Below are 18,984 nucleotides of genomic sequence, written 5' to 3'. Positions count from 1 at the left end.
AATACGGGAATACGGGGGAGTGCAGTCAGTCTACTAAGGAGACTGCTTATAAGTCACCGGTTCTAGAATATTGTTCAATTGTGTGGGAGCCGTAAGAAGTAGGACTAACAGGGGATATTGAACGTATGCAGAGAAGGGCAGCACAAATGATCATAGGTTTGTTTGATCTGTCCGTGAGTGTCACAGAAATTCTGACGGAACTGAACTGAAAGACTTGAAGATAGATATAAACTATCCCGAGACAGTCTATTAACGAAGTTTCAAGAACCGGCTTTACATTATGACTCTAGGATATTACAGTCCCCTAGGTATCGCTCAAAAAGGGATCATGAGGATAAGATCAGAATAATTATAGCACAGAGAGAGGCATTCAGACAATCATTCTTCCCACGCTCCATACGTGAAAGTAACGGAAATTAACCATAATAACTGGTACAGGACGTACCCTCTGCCACGCACGTCACGGTGGTTTGTGTTAGCAGCTAATGTTAACAGCGAAATGCAGTAATGAACTCTTTTATTTTATACTGATACTCAAATTTCAACTCTTGGACCACAGTCGCACGATAAGCTTTTAATTTCATACCTTTTGGTACACGATGTACGCATGGACTTGTGCCTATAGTTTCAGCGGTCCTCATTGTCGGTCACCTATCCATCTGCACGTTCTCAACGGATCCTACAGCACGCCATTTCTTGCACAGATCTTCAATATTGCTGGTCGTAGGGAGTTTCCTACCAGGATACTTCGCTTGAATCATTTCTTTACATTCTTTGACGGAGCCTATCTTTATTCAACGCTCCACAATATCAATTCGCTGTTGTAATGCAAACTGCCCGACTCTTACAACAATTTAAGAATACGAGCTTCTTAACAAGTGACGCTCAAACACACAGCTGCACTCAACTTTCCGGTAACATGCAGTGTAGCCAAGTTTCGGGAGTTTTGCCACTTCACAAGCAATTCGACTAGAGGTGATTAACCGGTAAGTGAGGCTGTATATAGAATTCACTGCCTGCAACACTAATTTGAAATTCAAAGGAAGCTTTCATTATGTTTCAAATAATTAATTCTTTAAGCCAAGTTTTCTCAGGTCTTGCGTTTTTGGGTTGTGTCACTGTTCTTGCCGGGGTGCGATATGAGATGGCAGCCAACGGGATATTGCAGTTCCTGGAAGCGACTGCGGCGCTGTGGCCGGACGAGGCGGCGCAGTATCCAATCGAGCAGCCCTGTTTCGGGTACAGGCCTTGACCTTGGTGGCTTCCAAGCAGGATGCAGTGCATTGCGCACAAGTGCGAGCCGTGTTGCCAGCCAGCGGGCCGGTCACGTGGCCGCCTACCGCAACGCTGTTTTGCTAGGGTGTGGCGCAGGGTGGGGGGGGGGGGGGGGGGGGGGGACTCCACAGAAGCAATATACTACGCCGCCGGGACTGCAGAGGCGCACTTGGCCGCCGGCTGCGCCCAGAAGTGGGCGCAGCCGGCGCAAGCCGTCGGCGCCGACCAGCAGCGCTACAGGTAACTCGAGTCATTCTGTTCTGTCGTATTCTGCGTCTGCCTTCAGCCATTTCATCCTGCTGGTGTTACCGGCACAGCACTGAATATTCAAGCAGCGAATAATGGGGCAAACAGTAACAGGGTGGAGGGCTCGAATGTCTATACCGTGGTAGTACAGGTTACGAGAGCATGCTTGGCAGTGCAACTGCGTGAGTACGATCAGATTATTTTTGTAGCAGCACGGTGCAAAGCGGCATTTCACCTTGGTGTCCAAATTGAGCTCAACGGACACCTTTCTCGAAGGTGTACGGGTGCAGGAGAGTCTGTTCCATCACCTCCTCGAAGTGCAGGCCACGGGTTTGGACAGTTGTAACATGTTTTACCCATATTGGGGAAGAGCAGGTTTGAAATGTCCGGCCAGCGAACCTAATTTAAGTTTCCACTGGGCTATCTCATCATGCAGATGCCAACATGGTTCCCTTGAATGGATCACAGATAATTTTCGCGTTCTTCGGAGTAAGAACCTCATCTCTAAACACCACGGCGTCGAAATAATGCTAACTGCAATCTTCATTCTCGGAAATACGTATTTCAAGCATTATATTCATTTCCTAGGATTACGCGAAACACATCCTAAGTTCGCCGGCCGAGGTGGCCGAGCGGTTCTAGGCGCTACAGTCTGGAACCGCGCGACCGCTGCGGTCGCAGGTTCGAATCCTGCCTCGGGCATGGATGTGTGTGATGTCCTTAGGTTAGTTAGGTTTAAGTAGTTCTAAGTTCTAGGGGCCTGATGACCTCAAAAGTTAAGTCCCATAGTGTTCAGAGCCATTTGAACACCCTAAGTTCGTAATTTAAACCGTGATCGAATTTTACATATCCACGTCCAATATCTGTATGATACTATACTATAAAGGGATAGTCAAATGAAAACGATGTAGAAAAGTAACCAAAACGTTTATTATTTCGAAAGTATTCGCTGGCGTGCCTGTTGTTTCGATTACGCTGCAGACGTTCCACTGAGGAGCCCTTATACATCCTCCTTACTTCCCCGACTTCTCTCCATGCGATTCCCATATATCTGGAGACGTGAAGAGAAACATTCGTGGCCGTCTATTTGCTTTGGACGAATAGGTGCAAACCTGGGTACAATCATGGTAACCGCAAACATTTTTCCATGAAGGCATGTCTGATCTGACTGTTGGATAAATGTACTATCAGTTATGGTGGTTATTTTTGAAATAATAAACAATTTACTTACTTTTTTCCATCTGTCTCGTTTTCATTTGACTGCCCCGTATATAATTACTTAATGATCGTAGAGACAGGTCTCTATATTGACATCATAACAAATGAGTTAATCGCTGAGTGAAGTGAAAACTTTCGTACATACATATTCTACTTCTTTTCGGTGGTATCATAGATTGATTATCCGCTTAAGAACCCTACAACGCGTGTTTCTGGAAAAAATTCTCATCGTTAACTAGAGATTGCAGAATTAATACAACAGATTCTTGGCATACTTATGGCGAGCAACGGTCGTATTTGCGTACCGTACAAATTTTAGGCAAAATCAACTGCTTGATATCAATAATAGTCCACTTAAAGACTTAACGAGTGCATACATCGGGAATAGTTGTAGTGCATCCCTTACTACTAGCTCTGTTTGTCTACTTGCAAAGAGCTGATTCCTACCTTTTCCTATGGGTAAATGTGACACGAAGTCACTCAAACTCAACATAAACCAACATTTTCTAGTTGTGCATATGTGTGTGTGTGTGTGTGTGTGTGTGTGTGTGTGTGTGAGTGGGGGGTGTGGCGCGGGGGGGGGGGGGGGAGCGAGGGCGAGCGAGGTGATCTCGGTTTGAAACTGAGGCCGGATTGGTTTTTTCTTATTTATTTTTTACATCTTGTAGCAAGTGGCTATATACATTTCTGAAATTTCCTAGCTATAAATCTACAGTTCTGACTTTATTTAAACATGATAGTGTTCTCGACATATAAGGCAATGTCCCCACATTCCGGCTGACGCACACTATTTGTACCGTACATAATATGGGACCAAGCATCGAGCCTTGTGAGAGTCCGGTGATGCAGTTTTAATCGCGTTATCACATCTGTTCTGCACAGAGTGATTCCTTACTATAAACTAGGCAATCACAAGAAAATGTGCAGTGAGATGCCTCGTTGTGAGGCTTACCAAACGTTTCCCCAATGTGGAGGAAGTATGCTGTCTTTCTGTGTCTCGGGTACTCCTTCATACGATGGCTATTTGGAAAGTGAAGTCCGATCGGGCGCGAAGTGGAAACAACAGTGACAATCCGATAAAGTTCTGCACAGATGTGGAGGGCAGTGCCTCTTGTATGCTCGTCGATCGCGTCACGTCCCTCTTTTCAATTCTGGGCACATAAAGATGCCTGGCTAAACAGTCTCTCCCGTGAAGTATGAGGACCAAGTGAGAGATTTCGCCTGATGTCATGCAGCCCACATAACACAGTTCCTTCTTCATGACAATTGTCAGCCACACTCTGCAAGGACAATGCAGATGCTCCTGTAGCGTTTTCGATGGGAAGTATTTGATCACCCACAATACAGCCCGTAACTGGATACCCCTGAGTTTCATCTCTGCTCACATGAACCACTGGCTTTAAAGACAACTTATTGGCACCGTTAATGAGCTATAGACAATCGTACAGACTTGGCGGAAAGCACAGGCGGCTGCCTTCTATGACGAGGGTACTGGAAAGGTGGTACAACGCTACGACAAACGTGTAAGTCGGAGGGGCGACTACATAGAGGTAGCTGGAAGCTGTAGGTAACCGTAGCAAATCAAATAACTTTTTTGTTCTCACAGTGGCTTCCATTTCACGACCCGACCGGATCTTACTTTCGGAATAGCCCTCGTATGTATGTGGTCGACTAGTGGAGAGTTAGTGAACAATGTGGAAGCTTTCTCACGTATAAATTCTACAAATTTCTGATGGTTCGCTTAAGGAGACCCTAGCGCAAGCATCTGGTCCAAATTTCTCAGTTTTGGCTGTAGTGTGCAGAATCCAGAGAAGCTATTGGTTGTTTGAAGCATTCACATGCCACTGTCGACCATCAGATAGATCAACTGTTCGTATATTCTTAAGCTGATGTCCATTGATAATACCCCATTTCAAACGGATATATACATCTAAATCTACATGGATTCTCTGCAAAAGTGCCTGGCAGAGGGTTCATCGAACCACCTTCACAATTCTCTATTATCGTACAGCGCACAGAAAGAATGAACACCTATATCTTTCCGTACGAGCTCTGATTTCACTTATTTTATCGTGGTGATCGTTCCTCCCTATGTAGGTCACTGTCAACAAAATATTTTCGCATTCTGAGGAGAAAGTTGGTGATTGGAATTTCGTGAGAAGATTTCGTCGCAACAAAAACGCCTTTCTTTTAATTATGCCCATCGCAAATCCTGTATCATTTCTGTGACACTCTCTCCCATATTTCGCGATAATACAAAACGTGCTGCCTACCTTTGAACTTTTTCGATGTACTCCGTCAGTCCTGCCTGGTAAGGATCCCACACCGCGAAGCAATATACTAAAAGAGGACGGACAAGCGTAGTGTAGGCAGTCTCCTTAGTAGGTCTGTTACATTTTCTAAGTGTCCTGCCAATAAAACGCAGTCTTTGGTTAGCCTTCCCCACAACATTTTATATGTGTTCTTTCCAATTTAAGTTGTTCGTAATTGTAATACCTAGGTATTTAGTTGAATTTACTGCTTTTAGATTAGACTGATTTATCGTGTAACCGAAGTTTAACGAGTTACTTTTAGCACTCATGTGGATGATCTCACACTTTTCGTTATTTAGGGTCAACTACAACTTTTCGCACCATTCAGATATCTTTTATAAATCGTTTTGCAGCTTGTTTTGATCTTCTTATGACTTAATTAGTCGATAAACGACAGCGTCATCTGCAAACAACGGAAGACGGCTGCTCAGATTGTCACGCAAATCGTTTATATAGATAAGGAACACCAAAGGGCCTATAACACTACCTTGGGGAACGCCTGCAATCACTTCTGTTTTACTCGACATCTTTCCGTCAATTACTACTAACTGTGACCTCTCTGGCAGGCAATCACAAATCCAGTCACATAACTGAGACGATATTCCATAAGCACGCAATTTCACTACGAGCCGCTTGTGTGGTACAGTGCCAAAAGCCGTCCGGAAATCCAGAAATACGGAATCGATCTGAAATCCCTTGTCAATAGCACTCAACACTTCATGTGAATAAAGAGCTAGCTGTGTTTCACAGGCTTTCTAAACCCATGTTGACTGTGTGTCAATAGACCGGTTTCTTCGAGGTAATTCATAATGTTCGAACACAGTATATGCTCCAAAATCTTGCTGCATATCGACGTTAACGATATGGGCCTGTAATTTAATGGATTACTCCTACTAACTTTCTTGAATATAGTCCACCATCGCGCCAGAGAGTGCTAATCTCAACACGTTTAAAATTTCGTAGCTGTGAAAGTACGGTTGTGACTGTGCTTAGACGCTAGTGTGCTTGCCTTTTAAGGCATTCGCCTCGCGTTCGAACTTAGGTACACTACATAGAATGCTTATATTACAGGACCTAGCGTTGAGCCTTGTGGCATCCCAGCGATCCATTTTTGAGCGTGCTAAAACGTTTGTTGCGCAGAATCGCTTCCTCATTAGAAACTTTTCTGGAATGCCTAATTGAGACAATTTGTACATGAGGTTTACCAAAAGCTTTCTCGGTGTGGAGGTAGTTCGTACCCTAGCCAACGTATCTGATCGACAGGCGCAGCGTTTGGTGAACTGTGTTATGTCTGAGCGTAAGCCATACTGCTGAACAGAGGTTACGTAAAGAGCTTGCAGCGTTAAGACGCTCTAGACTCTAGAGGTTTCTCCAGGAACCTGACGAGCTGCAGTAATGGGATTCTGTAAAATTTTGGTCTCTGCATATTATAAATTAAATTTCCCTGCTGCGTTTTTCTGTCAGTATTTGAAGGCTAATCTCAGGGACTACTGTAGGGGTTTTGACACGGCTTTGACTAATAGACTGATCCACGAGAAAAACTATTGTGTGTAATTTATTACGACTACGCCAAACAAGTCGTCCGCCCATAGATGTTTACAAGGGATACTCCCTATCGCCCCCCTCAGATAATAATAAAAAATAAAAAAAACAGAGTAGAAACAGTGGACGGTCCAAGCTTAAGATGTGCAACATCGAGCGCATTTGTAAGAAGCTGGGCGTTGTGATTCTGTAGTCATGGTGTTGTACTACAAAGCGGGAGGTCAGTGTTCAAATCTCCCTCGCGCCCCTTCATTTTTTAACAATTTATGAACTGCCCGTCCGGTCACTGACGTGTCTGTTCTCCTTCTGTAGTCTTGTCACTTGCCGTACTATACACTGGTTGTATAATAGGAGTCATATGGTAAGAATACACTACCGTCGCAAGCAAACGTGATGAATAGTGAGAGCAGGCGAGATGCCGCATAGACCTCACACAGAAATGAAAACAAGAAATAAACGAGTGTGAACTATGTTACAACAAAGAAATTCAGCGTCAAAACTTCCAAAACGGAACGCAAGAGTCGTAACATTTGGTACTTATGCAGAACAAATAAGTATGTACGTCTGTAGGTAACATCTCGCTGTTGCAAACCAACGTTACACAATGACACAGACACGAATATGAGTGCAGCGAACAGACACTTCAATGACCGGACTGTCGAGCCCGAGGAAGATTTGAACACGGATCTCCCCCTTCACAATCCAATACCGCGACCACACAACCACGATGCCGTGGCTGGTCAGATTTGCTCGATGTTGCACGTCTCGAGCTTGGACCGTTGGCTGTTTTTATTTTGCCCATTTTTTCAAAGTTACGGACACCTTCATCCCGTTTTCATGCTTGGTCTGTGTTTAATTTTTGACGGGATAATAATTGGGGCATCTTACAACTAAATCTAACGGGGTGCAATGGGAAGTTTCCCTCGTTAGTGCTATTCGTGTGAAGCCGAGGCAAGTTGCTAGTCATCAGGCATAAGCTAAGGCTGTTACAAAATTTTGTACATGTCTGCACGTTCAGAGACCGTGAATAGTTAGAACTGAAAGAAAAACAGCCCTCGGTCACTATTTTCAACAAATTAACCTGGTTTCAACACTGCTAACATGGTCACAGAATAATGACTAAAACGTATGATAGGATATAAGTATGGAATCATCGTAAAAGACTGACAGTACTTATATGTCATTTATAAAATAATAAATATGCCAAAAGGGCATTAGTCACAAAGATATTTAAGAAAAAGAAAAGAAAACTGTGATAGCGAGTCGCTAAGGGCTGCTGGTTACTTGCGTGATGCAGGTTGCAACCTATCACAGTTTTCTTTTTCTTAAATATCTTTGTGACTAATGCCCGTTTGGCGTATTTATTATTTTATAAATGACATATAAGTACTGTCAGTCTTTTACGATGATTCCGTATTTATACCCTATCATTCGTTTTTAGTCATTATTCTGTGACCATGTTATAGAATATAGACCATTCTTTGTTTTAAATTCTGAAGAAGAAACTCCTAGCAGTGTTGTAACCAGGTTAATTTGTTAAAAATAGTGACCGAGGGCGGTTGGGTTTTAGCTGCTTGGTATAAGGCAATACATATTCAGACTCTAGGCCGAGAAAAATATCTTCCTTTGTTTCCAGCACTTGTAAAAAGCCAGCTCAGTGTTAACGTGTTTTCCTATAAGAAGATTTCTCACTCTAGGAGGTATTTTAAGTTTGACGGGAAGCTGCTCCCATACGACACAAATATTCCATTGCCCGTAGTCTGTCTCATTCTCAACCTCGGAAAATCTAAACTTTTTAAATTTATGTCGGTTAAATCTTTCCTATCGTTTGTAATTGACTCGAACTTCCCTAAAATAAATGAACTGAGAAGTTTCGGCAGTTTTCGCAATGATCTCAGTCAAAAGATCTTATAAATACAAAAGCCAATTTAACGCAGTAACGGCATTATAGAGCTAACAATGTGTGTAATTTTTTTCATCAAGAGACAGTTCGAGTTTCATTTTGACGGTATTGCTTACTCGTTAATAGCGGTCTAGACACTGCCAGTTCAAGAAAAGCTGCAGTGTGTCGTTTGATTTGATCTGTTGTTATTCAGCGTACGTTCAGAGAGCTACGTGATACAGTAGCGCCAGAGCAGTATGGTTTCAGAAGTAGGTTCCAGAAGTAGAAGAAAATCGGTAGCTTTGAGGAGAATAAATTTTTCAGAAGAATGCGAAGCAACGGATAGTACTTCGAGCAAAAGAAAAAAAAGTTACCGTCGTAGATTTCTTTGCAATACGGTGTTCGTTGATAACTGTCCATAATGTCACGTGCAAGAAATAGTGATCACATATGAACATGATTTAATAACAACGTGAAATCAAGAAGATTAATCGTCTTAGACGTATCGAGTTTGGAAACAATGATGCTGAGGAAGACGGCTGACGACTATGTGCTGTAAGTTTTACAGACGAGACAACATTTCACGCAACAGATGCATAAATAGCCACGACTGTCGCAATTTAAGGTTCGGAGAAACGAAAGTAAACACGTGAAATTGTTCGTGATCTGGCTGAACCGTATAGTGGACAACGCTAGAAAAACGTTATAGAACCAAGCGGCGATTTTTTTCAGTGTATACGACCACGTTATTTTGTGTTGGTATTGAGTAACTGTCCTGTGTTCTGTAACACTCTTCTTGCTGACGTCAGTATGATTCTCCTTGAACTGCTCACAGCCGATTTCCTCCTCTATCGTTGCCCAAGAGAAAAAGTATTGCGTCTCTAATACTTGTTCTTCGAAGTATAGATTTCACGTCATTAGATTATTTTTCCAGAACCACACTGGGACACGCAGAATGCATTTTTGCTGATGACATACATTCTGTATGATTCTTGTCGACATGTTGTTATGCGTTAAATAGTTACAGCCGTTTGTAACTGCCATGTTCATTTCGAATTGCTCTGTACAATCGTTTCCATATATCTGGGAATCGGGTCTGACGAGCGATACTAGTCAAATGAGTCATAAAACGCGATCTTTCGCAGTTGTGCATTAAACTTTTTATTTCTTCTCTCCAGCATAACATAGTTTTTGAAGGGCGCATACAAATATTACACACGTCAATGTTTACAGTGAGGCTTTTCACAAAAAGAGCTTTGGGGGAACAGTGTGTCTAAAGGCTCTCATATATGCCGAATGCGTCATCTGGTGGACGTTTAATTCATCCCCATTATCAATTTTACAAAATTGCTCACATATTTCCATTTTATCTGTTAATTACTGTTTGTAACAATGAAAACGGGCGCAAGAGAAATGTAGTTTTCTTACTTCAGGCTCTTGATGTCGCATTATTTCAAATAATTTTCACTGGCAGCTTCAAGTCGCAGAAGCTCACACAGCACAACACTGAAGGAGTAGAACTGTCCACACCACCGAACTGCCACAAACATTACAAATTCTGTCTAGTTCTGAGTGCTTACTGCAGTAACTTCTTTTCAGCAGCTTAGTAGAGTAGAACATAGCGCCGAATCAGGTGGTAATATCTTTCTCACCACTGTCATCCAGTATCACACCAAATGCTGCAGCAAAAATTGGAGTTGTTACACGTCCACGAATTCAGAAATTTCCACGTACCTTTTACTTGGTAAGCATGTGTGGCTCACCCAGATAAGTATATCTGATGTTTTCTTCTGTTGCAGGGGTGTGCAAAACGGGAACTACCAGGAAAGCGATGTGCGCCCAAGAGCCGCCTCAGAGGTGAGAACCAAGTTATGTAGTTAGGCGTTTGCATGTTCCGTGTATCATACGTACTACAACTCGATTTTTTTGGTTGTGGCACCGTTCATGGGAAATCAAGCCGATCCCAAATGCGACAGCGAGTTCCAATTACGATGTAAACGAAATTTTTCAGAAATATTCCGAAATAGCGTCCTCAATCTTTTATCTGTCATTTTCTCATATAGCCTTTATGATATTGCAGATTGCACAACGGAATCACAACAGTACTTTACCGTTTTGTGTGGAGGATTAGACCCATGATGACATGCTGAATATACGAGGGTTGCCCAGAAAGTAATGCAGCGCATTTTTTCTTCAACAATTCTTTACTGAACGTAATGAGAATTATACACACGAAAGAACGGTGTTTTATCTACACGCCCTATTTTTCCACGTAATCTCCATCCCGTTCTATGGCCTTCCTCCAGCGCGAAACAGGGGCGTGTTTGCTCTGACGGTACCAATCCTTGTCCTAATGACGGAGCCAGTGCTTCACTGTGTGAATCACCTCCTCATCGTCCTCAAAATGTCTTCCACGACTGGCATTATTTAATGAATGACATCAGCTCGCTGCAGCATGTCAGGTGTGACAGCCGTGGATGGTCTCCCCGACCGCTGCAAATCGTGGAGCTCCGCCGAGCCGCCTTCTCATAAAAAATTGGAAGTTTGTGGTAAGGTCTTACCGGACCAAACTGCTGAGGTCATCGGTCCCTAAGCTAACACACTATTTAATCTAATTTAAACTAAATTACGCTAAGGACGACTCACACACACACACACACACACACACACACACACACACACACCCATGCCCGAGGGAGGGCTCGAACCTCAGACGAGGGGAGCCGCGCGGACCGTGACAATACGCCGGAGACCACGCGGCTACCCCGCGCGGCGCCTTCTGATGACCTCACCCTCCTTGCCCAGCGACTAACTGTACTTCCATCGACAGCAGGTGCTCCATAGACTTTGCACAAGTGTCTGTGCATATTTCCCACAGTTTCTTTCTCTGCAATGAGAAATTCAATGACGACACGTTGCTTGTAATCTACATCACCTACAAACGCCATTTTGAAACTGTCCTGCAGCTACGCTATCTGTCGGAAATGACGGAAACTTCGCGCGCTCGCTCAGTAGACTTCAGATAATACATACGTAACGTTTCGCATTCGCAGCATTGTTTTCGGCTGAGAAAAAAATGCGGTGCATTACTTTCTGGGCAACCCTCGTGCATTCAGTTTTTACGCGGCAGACCTGCTGCACTGCCCTGTAGAGAACACGACCATGATGTCCTGCAGGTGTGTACGTCTATACTTAACCTTGGTAATTAACTATGTCGGTCGCAAAAGGCAATACCTTTTCCACAATGGAAGACAGGAAAAAAATGTTAAATTTCAAGGTCGAAAACGTGTCCTCTTTAGGGACTGAGACCTTCTCAATCTCTATGATGTGCAACACAGCTCTAGATACTGTCATTGAGTACGAATTTTGGAATCCAGATGGCCGGACTGCACAACAAAGTGGTAAACTGAAGATACGAAAGCTGTCTTGATTCAATCTGAAGCTGTAAATCGTTGGTTGCGCCGGCCAATTTGCGGCCGCTTTTGGGAGATTTCTCACATTCATCTAGTCGAATGCTGGCCATAAGATCCCCTCTTTCCAACCAAACCAAAAAAAATGTAGCATTCTGAACACATTTTATTCAACTTCAGTTACGCCGGTCAACATCAAAGGTATAAATCATGGAAGTAATGCAGTAAATCAGTTAACGTGGTCAGATGTGAGGTTCCGTAAACAAACAAGATTTTATGGATCCCATAAATGTTAAGTAAGTGTTAAATTTGATTCCCTGTTTCTCCATTTCGTGTTACAGTCAAGTGGCATTTTGTGCGTTCTTTTTGTTGAAATCCAACAGAATTTTCTGAATTTTTATGAATTTTTATATTTCAGGTATTTAATTTCAGTGGCAGCTTAACATTATTGGAGTATAATGATTTTGTTGTAAGTATTTTATATCTATAGTATATCATAACTCATTTGCTACGCCGACGACATAATTTCGGATTGTTGAATAACCGTGGTAGCATTCATATTCAAATAAATAATATTAAAAGACTTCACACTATTGAAAAATGCATGCCGTTTAGGTACCAAAGTAATATACCTTAAAATTACAAAGTGGATAATTATCGGTCATTTGAGATACAATTAGTTTTTTTTTCTTTCTATATAATTACTACACTCCTGGAAATGGAAAAAAGAACACATTGACACCGGTGTGTCAGACCCACCATACTTGCTCCGGACACTGCGAGAGGGCTGTACAAGCAATGATCACACGCACGGCACAGCGGACACACCAGGAACCGCGGTGTTGGCCGTCGAATGGCGCTAGCTGCGCAGCATTTGTGCACCGCCGCCGTCAGTGTCAGCCAGTTTGCCGTGACATACGGAGCTCCATCGCAGTCTTTAACACTGGTAGCATGCCGCGACAGCGTGGACGTGAACCGTATGTGCAGTTGACGGACTTTGAGCGACGGCGTATAGTGGGCATGCGGGAGGCCGGGTGGACGTACCGCCGAATTGCTCAACACGTGGGGCGTGAGGTCTCCACAGTACATCGATGTTGTCGCCAGTGGTCGGCGGAAGGTTCACGTGCCCGTCGACCTGGGACCGGACCGCAGCGACGCACGGATGCACGCCAAGACCGTAGGATCCTACGCAGTGCCGTAGGGGACCGCACCGCCACTTCCCAGCAAATTAGGGACACTGTTGCTCCTGGGGTATCGGCGAGGACCATTCGCAACCGTCTCCATGAAGCTGGGCTACGGTCCCGCACACCGTTAGGCCGTCTTCCGCCCACGCCCCAACATCGTGCAGCCCGCCTCCAGTGGTGTCGCGACAGGCGTGAATGGAGGGACGAATGGAGACGTGTCGTCTTCAGCGATGAGAGTCGCTTCTGCCTTGGTGCCAATGATGGTCGTATGCGTGTTTGGCGCCGTGCAGGTGAGCGCCACAATCAGGACTGCATACGACCGAGGCACACAGGGCCAACACCCGGCATCATGGTGTGGGGAGCGATCTCCTACACTGGCCGTACACCACTGGTGATCGTCGAGGGGACACTGAATAGTGCACGGTACATCCAAGCCGTCATCGAACCCATCGTTCTACCATTCCTAGACCGGCAAGGGAACTTGCTGTTCCAACAGGACAATGCACGTCCGCCTGTATCCCGTGCCACCCAACGTGCTCTAGAAGGTGTAAGTCAACTACCCTGGCCAGCAAGATCTCCGGATCTGTCCCCCATTGAGCATGTTTGGGACTGGATGAAGCGTCGTCTCACGCGGTCTGCACGTCCAGCACGAACGCTGGTCCAACTGAGGCGCCAGGTGGAAATGGCATGGCAAGCCGTTCCACAGGACTACATCCAGCATCTCTACGATCGTCTCCATGGGAGAATAGCAGCCTGCATTGCTGCGAAAGGTGGATATACATTGTACTAGTGCCGACATTGTGCATGCTCTGTTGCCTGTGTCTATGTGCCTGTGGTTCTGTCAGTGTGATCATGTGATGTATCTGACCCCAGGAATGTGTCAATAAAGTTTCCCCTTCCTGGGACAATGAATTCACGGTGTTCTTATTTCAATTTCCAGGAGTGTATTTGTGGCACTATGTGTTCTCAGACTCATCGAATTAGCTATGTCAACAACGGAAATTTCAGATTTTTTTCCCCACCTTGGAAAAAATTCTGCGGACTCCCATGCATGCTGGCACCTTGCATAGATGGATTTTTACATTATCTTAAAAGAAATAAATAATGAATATGATTAACAACACGTAGGTATTGTTCTGAAGTTCGTCTGTGGAGTAGAAGGAGTTGTCAAGCAGAAATGATTTACATTTGTTTTTAAAATTGTTTTAACTGTCTGTCAGCACGTTTGATTCACAAGAGGTAGTCACCTATTTTTGTTGCTGCATACTTTGCTCCTTTCTGTGGATGAATAGGATGAAGCTATGGACGGCGGAGGCTGTTTTCTTTTCTAGTGTTGCGTTTATGAATATCGTACTGTTAGTTCAAAAAATGGTTCAAATGGCTCTGAGCGCTATGGGACTTAACACCTGAGGTCATCAGTCCCATAGAACTTAGAACTACTTAAACCTAACGAACCTAAGGACATCACACACATCCATGCCCGAGGCAGGATTCGAACCTGCGACCGTAGCGGTCGCGCGGTTCCAGACTGAAGCGCCTAGAACCGCTCGGCCACACCGGCCGGCTATCGTACTGTTAGTTTCAGTTTAGCTGGTTTTGCACAGCAAGCGTTATAATAAAGTACTGCGAGTCATTTCGTGCATTGCCTGGACATTGTCATGTGCTGCGGATGTCCATGGCTCTCCTTCCCAATCATCGTCGCCAAAGTGTGTGTGGCCCTGACCAAATTGTCGGCACCTTGCCACTACGGCTGGACGCGACATTGCATTTTGTCCACATACCGCTAAAACTTCACTGTGAATCTGTGTGCAGCTCAGACGTTTTGTTCGCAAGAACCGTGCCGTCGCACGTACTTCAACTTCGGAGTACGTGTCCTGTAGCCCGCGCCGTTTCGCTCCCACACTGCGATGCACCTGTACCGCAACGGAGCCGTGTGTGTGTTACCTGGCAAACCCGATTTTAGGGTGAACTACTTTCGCCTAGGTCAAACTCGTTCAACCTGTTACCGACAGAGTAAAACAGTTTAGCCTAGGTCGAATCGGTTTATCAAAGTTAGAATTTACATGCTTTAGGATAAATTGGTACGTCCTAGTCTGAACTTATTTCACCTAGTTTGTATCTTCTATAAGCTTTTCAAAGTAAACTGAATAAAGGTATAGAAATAAAATACTCAGTATGATTCATTAAAGTTATTTATTAACTAATCAGTAATTTCACATCTGTCACTAGATCAACTTACATGTATCCATCCACAGAAACCACCTTTTCTGCAATTTGCTTATTGACTTATTTTTACAAGGTTTACTTTGATGGTACTTAGAATTGCAGAGTACTTCGTTTTTCTTACAATTGCATTTGTTTCTTGTGCAGTTTTTCATGCAACTGCATTTCACGAAGCCTTGCCCTGATCCAACAGAATGTTTTGTGGCTGCAGTCCTTAAAGATATTTCAATATCCTGGTTAATATCTCCCACATCTAAAAACTTCTGAATGCAGACGTCGAAATCAGTTCTAAAAAATAAAAAAGAAGTTCAAACAAATATTTTTTAATATTTTATTACAAAAAATTATGGAAAATTTTAATAAAATTATACTTGCAATAGTGTTTTTGAAGTAGGCCATGTTTGGTGCCAACTTTTTATATGCCCTCATCAGTCTTTTGAAGTATTACTCCAATTATGTTTCGAAGGTCACCTCTGCCTTTATCTACATCCGGAATAGGTACGGTTACGTCAGATGGTGGATGGGATTTGTCAGAGGAAGCTTTCATTCTTTTAGCTTGTTTTTCTTTTTTTAATTTTCTGTCGCAATTTTTCTAGCATTTTGAAAGTCGTTTGTGTCAGTTTTCACAATGTTATCGTCATCACTGTCTTCGTACTGTTCAGTATTGCTGTCATCTTCGATTGCCTTCTTTAGGTCATGTTCATCCTGAATATCGTTTATGATTTCTTGAGGCAACGGGGAAGTGGAAAGTCTTACTCTAGGTTCGATTCCGGATAATGCTTTCTAAGGTGACAGTTTTATGCCAGAGTGGTAGGCTCGATTTTTCATGAAACGGACATACCTTAATCGTTCTGACCACTTCGTCGAATTGTTGTCCTTCAACCAAAAACTTAACATATTTTCAATAGCACGTTCAACAGAACCCTGACTTTGGCTGTGCCTTGGTTTTCCACGCACAATTTTCAGTTCTGACCAAAGATTTGCGAATTCACTTATAATATTATTGACAAATTCTCTGCCATTATCAGATTCAAGAATGCACGGCGCCCCTACAGTTAGGAATACGTCATTCAAATGATAAGCCACTTCTTCGGCCCTCTTTTGTTGTTAATGCACGAAGGAAAACAAATTTTGTCAGATGGTCTTGGTAAACTAGAATGAATTTTAAATTCCCGTCTGCTTGTGTTTGGAAATCAATAAAATCGACTTGGCATCTGCTATTCATTTTCTTCTGTTGTTGACAAAAATCACACATTAATAAATAGAGGCATATCATTTTCTTTGTGATATTGGCATATTTTTTTGATGTCTCGGCTAATACCCTATCGCGACCACCATGGCCCACAGCTACATGAGCTGCGTCAATCACATCAATGAAGTTCATCAGCTGGAACAAAGTATTTTATATTCCCTTCACTCTGTGCAATGAGATTTTTCACATCACCAATTTTCAAAACAGTAAATCGTTTCAGTCTTCTTTTTTGTTCAAAAATCGTTCAAATGGCTCTGAGCACTATGGGACTGAACTTCTGAGGTCATCAGTCCCATAGAACTTAGAACTACTTAAACCTAACTAACGTAAGGACATCACACACATCCATGCCCGAAGCAGGATTCGAACCTGCGACCATAGCGGTCGCGCGGTTCCAGACAGTAGCGCCTAGAACTGCTCAGCCACTCAGGCCGGCTTCTTTTTTGTAATGATGTTCTTTTTTCCAACTTTTCCGCGTCTTCTAGTTGTTTAACCAAATCCGCATATTCATCTGCTGATAACACATGATAATGAGAATACATTTTGTTTTCACTCTGCAAAGTTTGCCCCAGAAACTTGTCTCTCCGCAGCTTTTGATTGGCTTGTCTACTACAATAATTATACTAGGATTATAATGAAATCTTTTAAACGCAGGCCGGCCGGGGTGGCCGAACGGTTCTAGGCGCTACAGTCTGGAACCGCGCGACCGCTACGGTCACAGGTTCGAATCCTGCCTCGGGCAGGATGTCCTTACGTTAGTTAGTTCTAAGTTCTAGGGGACTGATGACCTCAGTAGTTGAGTCCCATAGTGCACAGACCCATTTTAACCATTTTTTAAACGCAACCAGCAATTCAACACGCGCACTCGTCGATGCAAAATACCGTTCAAAACAAAGAACAGTGCGAGTTAAGAACGGTTGACCGGAGCGAGGGGCGAGCCAGACATGATTCGGGGATTCCCCGTTCGTACAGGCAGCGACTTGCGTTCCGACTAGGTAAAATTAGTTCAGACTAGGACGTATCAGTTTATCCTAAAGCATGTAAATTCTAACTAGGATAAACCGATTCGACCTAGGCTAAACTGTTTTATCCTATCGGTAACAGATGAACGAGTTTGACCTAGGTGAAACTAGTGGATCCTAAAATCGGGTTTGGCCGGTAACATATGCATGAGACCGGGAGATTTCTCTTCTGACAATGCGTCTATCCTGTTACGCAGTGGTCTTAGCGCGGGACAACGAAAAATGTGTGTGAAATCTTATGGGACTTAACCGCTAAGGTCATCAGTCGCTAAGCTTACACACTACTTAACCTAAATTATCCTAAGGACAAACACACACACCCATGCCCGAGGGAGGACTCGAACCTCCGCCGGGACCAGCCGCATGCGGGACAACATGGGTAACTTAATTTTTGAAGTCCCCCGTAAATGTATTGTGACGCTGTTTTTAGTATAAAGGACAATTCAAAAATATTTATTTCGTCATTCATACACGTCAGTGCGCGCATACCTGATGGCACGGACAACGTCCAGTGGGTATTCTGTTTCTTTCCATGTACGAGGCCTGTTCAATAAATTCCGGAACATTCGTAATTTCGCGCCAGTGGTGTGATGGAGCGAAAAGCCCTTGGTATCCCTGAACAAGCGTGTGTTTAATGCGTAAGTGCCGGAAGTTTCATTGTTGTATGTCTGTTAGTTATTGTTCCGTTCTGTATTGAGTAGAACGTTGTGTCGCACAGTTTGCGAATTTCGAGATGGCAGAGTTAGAGGAGCAACGCGTCTGCATTAAATTTTCGTGAGACTTGAGAAAACCTTTACAGAGACACACCAAATGATGCAGGAAGCCTACGGTTATGAGTGCGTAAACAGTACTCGGTGTTATGAATGCTTCACACGATTTAAAAATGGCGGACGGAAGTTACAGTTGACCCTCGTTCAGGACGCCCTTCGACGTCTACTGATGATGCGCATCTCAGGGACGTCAACGAAATTGTGCGTACCAACCGAAGACCGACTGTCTGAGAGATTGCAGAAGAATGTAACGCTTCAGCTGGACCATGTCACGATCATGCTGACACAGCACCTTGGAATGCATCGTGTTGTCGCTAAGTTGGTCCCACTGCCCATGAGTCAACACCAGAAAGACCTCCTCGCAGTCTATGAAGAGCTTCTGGATAGCGCACGTGAGATGTTTCTTAAGAGAATCATAACTGGTGAACAGACGTGGGTTTACGATTATGGTGTTGAGACGTTGAAAGGACGAAGATTTGTGACGACAGACGAGATAAAAGAAAATTCACAGACGGCGCTTCACAAGACGTACCAAGATTGCTTTTGGAAGTGGAAACGGCGTTGGGAGCGGCATATCAATTGTGGAGGAGAGATTTCGAAGGACACCATACACAATAAGTAAAAGGTAGCGCAGAAAAATTTTGTGGG

The 18,984-nt window shown here is 43.8% G+C and overlaps 1 protein-coding gene across 1 annotated transcript in view; it reads left to right on the top strand.

The window, feature by feature from the left end:
* Positions 1–1,139: 1,139 nt before the first annotated feature.
* The window catches only part of LOC124594308, a 28,920-nt gene continuing 11,075 nt past the window's right edge, over positions 1,140–18,984 (top strand). Inside the window, exons 1-3 of the mRNA XM_047132671.1 lie at positions 1,140–1,319; positions 1,372–1,515; positions 10,275–10,332. Of these exons, the coding sequence (XP_046988627.1) occupies positions 1,140–1,319; positions 1,372–1,515; positions 10,275–10,332 (382 nt within the window). The remainder of the gene's footprint in view (positions 1,320–1,371; positions 1,516–10,274; positions 10,333–18,984) is intronic.

The sequence above is a fragment of the Schistocerca americana genome, chromosome 2 (assembly GCF_021461395.2).
Source record: "Schistocerca americana isolate TAMUIC-IGC-003095 chromosome 2, iqSchAmer2.1, whole genome shotgun sequence".
NCBI lineage: Eukaryota > Metazoa > Arthropoda > Insecta > Orthoptera > Acrididae > Schistocerca > Schistocerca americana.
Note: the sequence above shows the minus strand (reverse complement) of the source record. Positions and strands in the feature narration are given on the sequence as shown.